This window comes from Phoca vitulina, unplaced genomic scaffold (assembly GCF_004348235.1).
Source record: "Phoca vitulina isolate PV1807 unplaced genomic scaffold, GSC_HSeal_1.0 scaffold7, whole genome shotgun sequence".
In the NCBI taxonomy this organism is placed as follows: Eukaryota; Metazoa; Chordata; class Mammalia; order Carnivora; family Phocidae; genus Phoca; species Phoca vitulina.
The window spans coordinates 11,680,693-11,693,158 of record NW_022589710.1 but is presented as its reverse complement, the minus strand read 5'-3'; the positions used below and the strand labels follow the sequence as shown (position 1 = coordinate 11,693,158).

Genomic DNA, 12,466 nt, shown 5'->3' with positions numbered 1-12,466 from the left:
GACCCTACAGCATATTTCCATAGGTGATGATTTCAGCTGAACTTGACTAAATTATATTGCAATATTATAATTTCTGCAACATGTCCTTTAATTTATAATTTTTTTAAATGGGATGTTCTTGCTAAGTTGGTGAAAAATCAAATGCATGTTTGTGAAATAGTAACAGTCTGTAAAATTTACTAGTTGTCCATCTCCTCATGTCCCCTTAAATGCTTTTAGTAAATGGGCACCAGTGCAGTATTTCAAAAACAGTAATTCATTGAATGCCCATTCTTCCTTTTACTGCAGAATAGATTATATTTAAGTCAAGATTAATGGGTAGATTTTGATGTTAAAGTCCAGTCTCTAAGCCCATCATTCCCTAGGGGCATATAGTGCATTAGTTTAAGCCAATATACTGTTTATCATAGATTCTATGACACAGTCTTAAATGACAGTTTGTTGTACTTTGTAACTACTTACCATGATAATAAATCACTTTTTCTGTACTCCTGATAATTATAGCATTTAAACAAAATCTTAATTAAGTTAGTACACATTTAGGTGGAGATAACACGTAAGTAATTGTACACTGTAAAATTTCACTTAACTTTTTTCCTTTTTGCAATCTTCTAACAAGAATCCCAAGTTTAGCGTTTAGTTCAAACACATACATTCATTTCCTCAACTATAATGTACTGAAATTTTTGTTCCAAAAAGGAACAAAGTGTTTCTAACCATCCCCCAATGTTTTTTAAAGTCTTAGTCTAATACTTGTGATTCTGAAGCAGTTCTGTATTGACTGTGAAAGTCTCGTTATTACTTAATGATAATATTTTCAAGTACATCTTAACCAAGAATGAGAATCTAAAATTTTAACTTTAAAATTTTAAATTTAATGAATTTGAAATCTAGGTAACTCAGTTTTTCTTTTAGATGTTTTACTTCATACAACTTTCATGAAAGTGGAATATACATATTTCATAATCATGTTAGTGCTTTTTAGAAACCACCAGTGATTATTGGATTATTAAATCAGGAAGGATTTTCAGAACCTTTAGGGAGGTTTAAATTTTTAATCCTATTTATTTAAGGTTAATCTTTTTAAATGTATTTACATGAACTTTGGTAGAATTGGGCTTATCAACTTTTTACTTAATGTTTTCATTTAGTAATTGACTGATTTATGAGCAATTATATATGGTCCAAATTTTATTCAACTCCAGCTTTCAATAATAGGACTATCCTCACACTGCCTTAGCACCTGTTATGGATTTTGAGTCATCTGGCAGCCCATGGGACTTAGATAAAGAAGTACCAGGTGTCCTGCCTGTCTCCTAATTGAGACGCAGTGAAAACAATATAGACTTGGCAGTATGGTTAAAAGGATGGATTAAAGCCCAGCTTTGTCTACTCTGACAAATCACAGCTTTTCCTTCATTGCGTAGATAGTAGCAACTACTAAAGAATTTCATTAGTAAAATGCATCATAAAAATCATACAAAATAATTTGTTACAACCTGTTGCAGACTTTCGGAAGAATTTCTGTTAAGGTAATACAAATAAACAATACCAAGATTCATTCCATTTACTTAGGGGAAATTTTTACAGTAGAAGAGCTACACTGCATGTGTCTTGAAGAAATTAGCTACTGTAGGAAAGAAGTGAGTATTAATTTACCATGATAATAAATCACTTTTTCTGTACTTCTGTACTATCAGACCAGCTTTATTCATTCCTTCTATAATTTACCAGATCTTGCTTTATAATGTAAGCAAGTATAGTTTACTTTCATCTTATTGATGAGCAGTGCCTAGGCCATGGGGTACTTAATTGCCCTGTATATTTCAAGAAAATATGACCCTTTACTACTGCTAATAGCAACCATGTGATCTTTGAGATGTACTTACAAAATATATCTACATATATCCTATATCTCAGTAAAACTTATTATTTCTCCAAGACCCTGTGTAATGACATTGCTTCAGAATATTTGAAGATAATTTCAAGGCCCTTTAGAACTAAAAAGTCAAATGTGGTTTATTTTCTCATTTTTACTAGACCATGCCAAGGATTTTTCCTGTATTATATATGATATCTAGTATATAAGCAAACATTTTTCAAAAATGGCAGTCTTCAAATTTAAGCTAACAGTCATTCTGTTGGCCATCCTTGAGCTAACTAAAATGCCTCTATGCCTTTTCTTTTCTCCACACAAAACTGAAATCATTGAGATTGGATATACAAAGAGCACTGGACTATTAAATGACCAAGGTTCTAGTGCCAACTCTACAGATCAGCAGGTTTGTTTTTCCAAGCAAATCTCTGTTTGTATTCTCCATCCAGGCAAGGCTTATTGCCGAATAAACATTTTGCTGATTTTGCTAAGTTTCCTGAAAGTAATGTTGGTAGATGATTGTTGTATCCTTCCTCTAGTTCAGACTGTCCTAAATTATTCTCAATAAATGATGCCCTCGGATAAACCCTCTCAAAGTCTTCTTAAAAACCTGAATATTTAAATTTCTGAATATTATTTTTCAAGACTATTGTTACATCTGTTCTTATAGTGTACCAGAGCAGTTTTAGAAATTTGCCTAAACTTTTTGAAATTACCCTTCATTTGATTTTTATCTAGAGATTTTCTCGACATTTCTTCCCTTTCTCCTTTCTTTACAGATGGCCACTTAAATGAATAGAATTAGTTTATTAACTAAATTTCTTGCCTCATACCACTGTAGAATTTATGAAAATTTTAAAGATTTCTTTAAAAAATTTTCACAACCAGTGGGGCAAAATATTTCAGTGCTAAATTGTAATGAGTTGTAATTACTTTCAAGATTTATAGAATTTCTTTTTTAGGCAATTAGATTTTTTTTGAAGTTATTAGTTTTCTTTTTTCTTAATACTACACTTTATGTATGTATACATACATACTTTTTCCTCTTCCAAAGAAGGTCAGCAAGATCAAGGGTAGGGGTGGAACCAAACTCTCACAGGAGAATTCAAACTCTGTCTCTAAATCCAATCTTAGCAAAGTCCCAACTATATTGGACCAAAAGGGTTTTGCTTCTGGAGAGCCAAATTGGGATTAAAGGAAAGAGGCTGTCTGCATAACAGTCTCCTTATTAACTATCAGACCAGCTTTATTCATTCCTTCTGTAATTTATAAACAGTCATGGAGCACTTCTGGGCCTTGTGTTAGGTGCCGGATATGTAAAAATAAAAAGGACATGGTCTCTGCCCCTATGACATTAGTCTCCCCACTAGTTTATTAGGAGTATAAGCACAAAGAAGAAGGCATACTTGGTGTTTATCAACTGGCTCTGAGAGCAGGGGGAGGCCCTCATTTGTGGCATTTGTTGAGTTCTGTGATGTGAAAACTCCCACCAACCATCTTACAAACTTGGTGAATATTATAAGTAGTGCTCTCCAAATTTTAAGTCAGTAGGCAGAACTCTCCTCCCTCTTCCTACAATTACTGTTCTTGGAATCTTCCATACAGAGAAGGGAGATAAAATTCCTAAGTGTTAAAACAGCAAAGAAGCCACAGAAATATCTGAGTGCAGGCAAGTGCTTACTAATTTAGGGATTTCAGAATGGGCATTAAATCTCTGAGGCTATGATATTGAGTACAGATATAAACACACTACATACTTTGCCTTTACTTAAAAAGGAGCCAATATTTTTTTCTTGCTTAGGAAAGAAAGCATTAAATCTGAACTTAAGAGGAAATTATAATTAAGCAGTGATAGGTCTCAGACATATACTTAAAATTGTAATTTTCATAACTGCATTTTCTGAAAAATACTTCATACTCTTTCTTGCTATGTACAATATTATACACACACACACTTCAATTTTTTTTGAGACTAGTTACAAATTACAGCTGAGCTAAATGTGTATAAAACCTACTGGGCATGCCATGGAATTAGTGATCACAAAACTGAAGGTTTTTCTTTCTTGCTTTAAGTAAAAGCAGTTCACAGTTACATTCTGATTATTAAGAAAATCGTAGAGAATGAAAGGTTGTTGCTTCTTTAAAACCAAATCTACCTTTTCTATATCCTCCCTATGCGTTAGTAAAATTGAAAAGTGTACTAATTATCCTTCTTTTCTTCATATTGTCTTTTTCTCATGAGAAATCATTTTCTCATAAGAATAAGTCAAAAGTCCCTCTGTACATGCCACAAATATTATCAGAGTTCTTGCACATGAATACAGGTATATTCCTTAAACAGGCGTTGAAAATTGCCCTCAGGGAGACAGCACCTGCTATTTACAAAAACTTGAACCAAAAGTCAGAAAAACTATGTTTAGCACAGATGTAGGCAGACTTTTGGGTTACCCTATATTTATATCCTTTATCTTCAGCATCCCTCTTACATAAATAGGAGCAGGTGGTGGTATCCCCATTTAACATATAGATAAACTGCAGCACAGAAAATTCATGCATCGCTTTCCAGGACGAGGCTGAAATTGAACCCCAGTTTCTTGACAGCTGGTCTTGACACAGTGACAGAGGGCCATAAATAATTTCATATGTAAGTTTAAAATCAAAAGTAGTTACTTAAAGTGAATAATAATGTTAATATTAATGAAGCACAGATTAGGTTTAAAGTATTTATACTAGAAAAATATTTAGTTCCCTTTATTATTTTTAGAATAGTAATATTCCTTCCCCCCTTTTCTGCTTTTGCAAAGTAGAAGGAAGGAGGATTAGTGGATAATTATATTGCTGTGATTGCAGCACCTGTGTGTTATTTCTTTTGATTGGCTAGTTCTGTATTAAAGATTCCTACCAGCTGAAAGTCTCCCTCATCAAGTGGCATTTTCTTAGCTAGTTTTGGCTTGGGTTGTTTTAAATTTACAACAAAAACCTTAATTCAACATAGACTTGTACTTTAAATTTTGCTTTGAATTTCTTTACCATTCCCTATCTATCATCTCACCCGTTTCAGTTTTTTTTAATTTCAATGCCAATGGCAACATGCACTCACAGTAGGAATATAGCTTGAGCTATCCTGTTGTTGCTAGTGATCAAGTTTGTGTATGCCACTCAATTTATAGGTACTAATAACTCTTCCCTAGAGAGTTGCCTTTTAAGGAATAAGTGTCTGATCTATTATGAGGAGATATAGGAATTAATAGCTTTGGATTATGGTTACCATTGCAGATGCTAACAGCACTGTTTTTGACTGATTTTATCATCATCTCAATCACAAAATATCCTGTTTATGGACTCAGAACTGTGGTTTAAGTAGAGTTCCTTACATCTCTTTAATATATGTTTTTCTAGAAGCGGGGGGAGGAATGTAAGTACTATAGATTAGGTTGGTTTGTTTCGATGTTGTTTATAAAGAATATTTAGCTTTTCGAAGGTGAGTTACCATAAACAACCGCCCAAAAAGGAAACTTTCAGACATTAGCCTGCCTAATTTTTGATAAGTCCTATGGTTTTTCATTTAAATTCAACCATTAATGATTGTTTTCACTGACTCTCCCACCTAGACTTGAACTTTTAAAAATCTTTTAGAGCATCATTTTCCTTAATGAAGATTTTTTTGTAATTAAAAAAATACATCCCGTGTTTTTATACAAAATGAATACATTATAGCTGGGTAATTTTAGTTTATATAGCTTTATATTTGAGTTTCTTCAGAGTTTTGTAATAGTGAAATAGAATTACAGTCCAGATGTCTTTTATGTAGATATTCATTCCTCTATTAAATTTTACTACACTGGAACTATCCTTCTGGCTTTAGAAATATTAACATTTGCTTTCTATCTGCCTAATTTTTTGTGTCAACTCTAAATATAATAAGATAAAGTAAAATACTTCATTTATAGGCCCTCTGAAAGTAGAGCATTTTAAAAGCAGGTAGGTGTCTCCACCCTACTTTTCATGAAGCATTTTACCCATTCAAGCAGACTTTTAAAAACAGCTTGTTTTGATAGCAGACTGTTCTCCTGTGGGCCTCCAGCCTTTGCTTCCTGGCAGCACCTTTGGTGCGAAAAGAGAGTGATCAATTGGGAGACTATCAGTGCCAGCATGCATAGAGTGATAAGTTAACACACCACTGGGAATTTCTAGGGCCCACCAAGATACTTCACTTCTAATGTGCTAACAAGCTCATTTTTCTACCTCTTGCCTCTTCAGTTATTTTTTTTCTCAGAAGAGCTTAGAAGTTGAGTGCATCAGGCATAATGAAAAGCTCTGTAGGAGGGAGAAGCAATAACCCCATTTTTCCCTTTTCAGCCAAATAGAAAATTAGTTTCTGGTAATACACAAAGGCCAGTATTTTTTGTACAAGGGGCACTGCTGTGAATCAAAGGACTCTATTAACTGCAGAAAATTCGGCAGCTGTGAATCTCCCCCAATGAAAAAAGTACTTCCCAACAAGTTGTGAGATATGTGGTATTATTTAGATTGAACCATCAGTTTCATCCTCTTCCACTTATAACCTTATATACCTCCTTTTTAAAGTGTGCTATATTACTTTTCTAAGATAACATTCAAAAATATCTGTTTCTTCCATAAAATCCTTTCCACTGATCATTTTAATATAGCGTCTTCTCCCGAGAAGTAGAATTCTTCAAAGTTCAATCCCAGTGTACATAATTGAAAATAATGGATTGCAAGAAATTGGAATTCAGATTTCAATATTTAATGCATAAAATAAATTGTAATTCGAGAAGAGAGTACTCAAGCCATTTAGAGGGCAAAAGACATCACAGTCTAAGTACCTAATGAATATAGTCTTACCTTTAACTCTTAGCTTTTTTCCTCTTCTTAATCAATAACCTTTTGTAAATGTAACTATGGCTGTGTTAGCTCCAACTGAATTATCACTTTAAATTATCTTCCTTACCAATTTTTTTTCTTGCTCTTGGTTGTAGGCTTAGTCTACAATTTCTGGAAATGAAGAGCTACAGTAATTGAATTGCAGTTTTAAAAAAAGAATAAAGAGTTCTGAGGAAAATAAATTATAATGGGTGTTGGAAAAAATTCAGTGAAGAAAGAAAAACCCATAGGCAAATTTTTATTAGCCTTCCTACTTATGTAAATGTCTTCTGCAAAGCCTGTCAACATAGCACACTGATACAGCAGGACAACTTTTAAAAGTTGTACAAGGAAGGTTAACTGATTTCTCAGTTCAGGAACGATACGACATGAAGTCAGCATGTGAGTTTCCCTGATAATTGTATGTTGCTGCCTGCTGCTCTGCATTTTGACAGCCATTTCCATAGCTGCTTTCGTGAGCGACAGAAGTATTCTCTCCCTTTCTCGCCCTCTCTGTGCTAACAGCACAATCAGGCCTGCTGAAACAGGAAGCCTGGAGTGGGTTGTTCAAAAGCAACAACACTTCAAGGTACTGGTTGCTTGTCAATAATATCAGAGAAGAAAACGTGGTGAAAGGGAAGTACAGTATTTTTCTGTCAGTGTCAGTGCCCTGTAGATGCTTTGTTAGACAGTATTTAGGAGTCCTGTGGACTCTTTGCAAATATTCCTGCTTGTTTCAGTGTTATAATTGACTAGATATTTCTTCCTGACGTACAGATTCAACTATGTATTTATCTTAACCACATGGAGTTATTCGAGGATTACAGCAACAGTAGTCTTCCATTCAAAATGAGAACAATTGTTGGGAAAATACAAGGATTTTAGAAAAAGAAGAAGATATGCAGGAATTTCTCACAATAAGCCTTTTTATAAATGAAAAATATAGAATTACAGACAGTATTTTAAGCAGCATTCTAATATTTATTGTGTGGCTTTGCAGAGTAAATCTGCAGATTGAAGCCAATTTAACAAGATAAAATGAGCCTAGGCTGACCTGATAGCAGTTGAATCCTTTCTCAAGTAAATGGTTACCTTTCTTTCTTCCAACAGGTTAGTAGTAGTATCACTGTTTTCTAGTAAATGTCTCCCTCTTAAGCTGCCGTGTATAGTGGTATCACCTGAAAAATCACCTTTTAACTTATGTTAAAAACTATTTTTTTGCTCCTTAAAAAGCCATACTTTTAAATGATATGTAAGAGTAGTGAATTTATTAAGTACATTTATTAAGAAGTAATGGCTTAGCAATTTGAGTGGTCCTTTTTGATAAGATCTGTTCTTTTCCACTGTAAGCTGCATTTAAGTACATCCTTAACTGAAGGGAATCAGCTATGAAGAGAGAGCACGCTACCTGCAAACAATTGTCCAGCACCATTTAGAACCAACGACATTTGAAGATTTTGCAGCACAGGTTTTTTCTCCAGCTCCCTACCATCATTTACCATCTGATGCCGGTAAGATTAAAAGCGAGTATTAGTTACTTGTCACTACTGGAACTTGAAATGCAATACCCTTTTGTCCTAAACTCTTAAAATAATAGAAAACTTGCTTGAATGACATTCCAGTTATTGAAGTACATTTTTCATTTTTTAAGAGTTAATTTGGCCTGTAAATTTAACTTATACTTTCTTTTACCTAAATGCAGTTCCTTGAGAAGTCAACAATCCTCATAAAAGTACATGCACCACATTTTATCTGAGCTACTGGCCATGACTGTTGTGTTTCATGGGATCATTACTGAAGTGTCTGCAAAAGAAACACAAGTTGAGCACGTACTCTCTCTCACCTTTAGAGGATCAAATTTTATGGCCAAGAATATTGCCTTATCTCTAATTTTACAAATAAAGTTAAACAACTGTCTAGATTTAGAAGTGGTTGGTATGGTAAATTATTTTATGATACTTAAAGACTGTAAGAGGGTACTGCATTTTTACAATTAACTAATTTTGAAAAAATCAGTAAGAAAATAAATGACTCATGGCCTTCCTTTTCTGTGATACTTTGCACTCCTTATGATTGTTTCATTTATTTTATTTTCCCTCTTTAGATCATTAAATATCAGTTCTGTTTATCTGAAGGTAAGACAAAGTGTCAACCAAAACACCCTTTGTTCTTCCCCCATTTCCTTTTTTAAAAACTAGCAAGCACTAAGCTTGTAACTCAATAAGCAAACTTAACATTGCCCTCATTTATACTAAACATTTCAGAAATTGTCACTAAATTTCTTCCAGAATTATACTTACTAACCCAGGTCTGCATGAAACACTAACCCTGGTTCTGGGATAAAAATAACTAATAATTAGAAGCAACCCTTGGTTGAAATTAGTTAGATCTTGTTGTATTGACTTTTTTTGTTTCTCAGCATGAAAAAAACTAGTACTACTGAGCTGAAATGGTGTGTCTTTGTATTTGGTAATGTGCTGCGCATTGTTATTGCATATCTTCTCATCAGATGTGCCTTGTACTAGACTAGGCACCTGCAATACAGAGATGACTATTTTAATAGTGTTCAAGGGAACAAGAAAAAATAATACAATATATTTGAAGTTCATCATAAGAAACCTTAAAATTCTCTTTTATGATATGTAAGTTTTCTTTGTATTAAATAAGTTTAAGAGGCATAATAGTCCTTTTCTGGCCTCATTTATTTTGGGGAAAGAAAAGGCTAATTCTCAATTGAGATTTAGTTGATAAAATTAAAGTTTCCATTCCTGTCTTCATTTAATTGGCCATTATAAAAATAATCTTACCAAAAAACTTAGAGCCCTTTCCAAATTAATATAAAAGACCTAGCAAAGAGGAAAATTATGTAGACTAGGTTGAATCTTTTGAAAGAGAAAGAGATTAAAAAGTCTTTAGATTCACTTCAGTGGATCGACAATCTAAAATAAGTCCGCTTGGCATTAAGAATGATGCTAAAAAAAAATACTAAAAGTAAATTAATGAACAACAAAATAAAAACTAGTTAAGTACAACTGGAAGTTTCATTTTTTAGTAAGAGAGAATATCTGAAAAATACCAGACATTATTAAAGTAGGTATGAATAACACTTTCATATATCACATAGTCGAATCATAAGTTTCACAAGTGAAAAATATTGATAATAGGACCATATTCAGATTAACTTCTCCCTTAAATTGATAAAAGCCATCAGTTTTCATGTTGTACTTGTTTACCAACTGGAGTCCTTCATATTCCTCTTCTTAATGTTCTCATATTGTGCATATTATCCTGCACATTTGGTCAGATACGTAATATGGGGAGTAGTATTCTTGCTTTCTGAGACTCAGCAACAAAGTCAAGGTTCTGTTGGCTTCATTTTTCATGTATTTTACTACTTTATTAAAATTTCATTATCTCAATAGTAATGAACATATGAATTTTAACATAATACTATGCTACAGATTATTTTCAGTTAATTTTTTTAAGTTGTCTTTGCCCTTAGGAATCATTATAAAAACTTGCACCCTAAGTTTTAGAAGGATGTTTTTATCTGTAAATAACTTATTCCAGTATTACCGAATACATTCTTGGGGTTTTTCTGGGTTTGTTTTGTTTTGTTTTTTTTTGCAGACTTTAATACTTAGGAAAGATAAAATATTTTTATCAGGGTGGTTCTCAGTTCAACACAATACTAAGAAAGTGAAATATTTGCTCCTTCTATAGTAGCAAAAACATTAAGATATCTGAAGAATGATTATCTTTTTCTTCCTATCTCAGATTTTGATTATCTATCATAAACCACTCCATACAATAGAACTCCCTTTAAAGTTATAAGTCAAGGTGGGAGAAAGAAGTGAGATAACCACGTAATAGCAATAGGAACCTGACTTATGGTTTGCAAAAATTACATAATAGTGTGAAGTTTTTTAGGTTCATTTTTACTTTTTTAGCATAATGATAAAATTTAGTTGTCACATTGAAGAAATGCATTCATAATTGCAATTGAGAATCAACTTTAGATTCTCCTTTGCATACTCCATGTATATAAGATAGCACTAATTGATAACAAATGCAATAATTTGAAATTAAGTTTTAAAGAAATGCCAGTATGATCATATAATGAATATAATCTGTTCTTTCTAACCAATCCTATTATATAATTATATTCTGCGGAATAGTGTGGAAAAATACTTTTTTTTTTTTTTAAGTTTACTAATAACTTGGTTCAAGATTATCTAAAACCTGCTTTCTGGTTAACACTAATGTACCAACTGTTTGAATTGAAATCCAAGAGAGGATTCTTCTGGATAATTTTTAGTATTATTTAAATAAGTATGAAAAACATTTTTGGTGTATCATAGTTGATCCATAAATTTCATAACTGTATTTTCTCAAAATGGACTCTGTGACAGTAGACTGATACTTAAGGGAAATTATTTTTATCCCTAAGGTCATTGAAGGAGATATTGTGATGTCACACTTTGTTGATCTCCCATAACTACATTAAACCATTATTAGATTTTTCTTGTCCTTTATTTAAAAAAAAATTACAGGAAAAAAATCCCTTTATCTTTGTCAGGCATGTGTGTGGAAAATATCAAAAGTTTTACAGTGACCTCCTTTTTAAACTTTTTTTATATTCATGAACATCTCTCCTCTGACTCTAAACTTTAAAATGAAATTACTCCTTTTCTTCACCAGATTACACTGGTAACCAGTTCAAAATCTAGATATTTTTCCCTAACATTACATTCAAGTCTTTTTTTTCTTTAATAAAAGAAATTCTAGAATGCCAGCAACAAGAAACAGGATCATATTTTGCTGAAAGTACACAGTAAATATTGTCTTCCTCCATGTCAACACCGACAATACACCCATAATTTTTTCAGTATTAATGTCTTTTTTACTGTCATTAGCCACAAATACTTTTGAATGCTTATTGTGTAGTGTATCTAGAATTACCTCTAATATTTTGTTATTTTAATTGAGTGGATACCGCCCTTTGGATTTATTGTTTTTCTACAAATTAAGTTAGAAATTTTAGCACTCTAAATATTAGAGGGTTGGTTGGTGTTTTTCTCTATTATGCATATATATACATACACACACAAATATACATATATTTCTACATACAGACCAATTACCTTTAGATTCCTTTAGGTTACATATAGGTTCCTATTTAAATAAATAATGAAAATTAGTAGTTAGATTCAACTATTTCTATGCCATCAAAATAAGAGATAATCTAGATAAAATGATGATGAAGACCTACAGTAGCGTCTAATCTTCCTTCTAATTTCAGTTTTGCTCCTAATTCACAAAATCTGTATTGCCTCATGTAGATGGGATAGTATTATGATGGTCAGATCTCTCTCTTTGAATCTTCAAAAGGGATAAGTCATCAAAATTTAACCATTGCTTTAGGTAACCTCTTGAACTTGGTGTCCCTCTTTAAAAGTTATTTTAAACTTTCCTCCCCTTCCCAGGCTTTGAAATGATCTGAAAGAACACGTTGTAGCTCTTCAGAAGATAGTTATTTTATATATATCCTAAATATTATTTGTTAGTGCCAGTAATCGGTTTCCTTCAACATATAACAGAAGCTATATATTTGTTTGTTGTGTTTTTAAAACAGATTCCTACTCATATGTATCACTAGGCTAGCCTGAAATTAGAAGCAGCCAAATTGTATCCTGTTTTCAGTAT

General features: G+C 32.6%; 1 protein-coding gene across 11 annotated transcripts in view; it reads left to right on the top strand.

The window, feature by feature from the left end:
* The window catches only part of RALGAPA1 (Ral GTPase activating protein catalytic subunit alpha 1), a 247,521-nt gene that overhangs the window by 229,313 nt on the left and 5,742 nt on the right, over positions 1-12,466 (top strand). For 8 of the 11 annotated variants that reach the window (XM_032404962.1, XM_032404961.1, XM_032404954.1 and 5 more), the window contains one exon: positions 8,147-8,271. In XM_032404962.1, the coding sequence (XP_032260853.1) occupies positions 8,147-8,271 (125 nt within the window). Of the gene's footprint in view, positions 1-8,146; positions 8,272-8,864; positions 8,896-12,466 lie in introns of all 11 variants that reach the window. The other 3 variants (XM_032404955.1, XM_032404956.1, XM_032404957.1) reach the window with 1 other exon arrangement.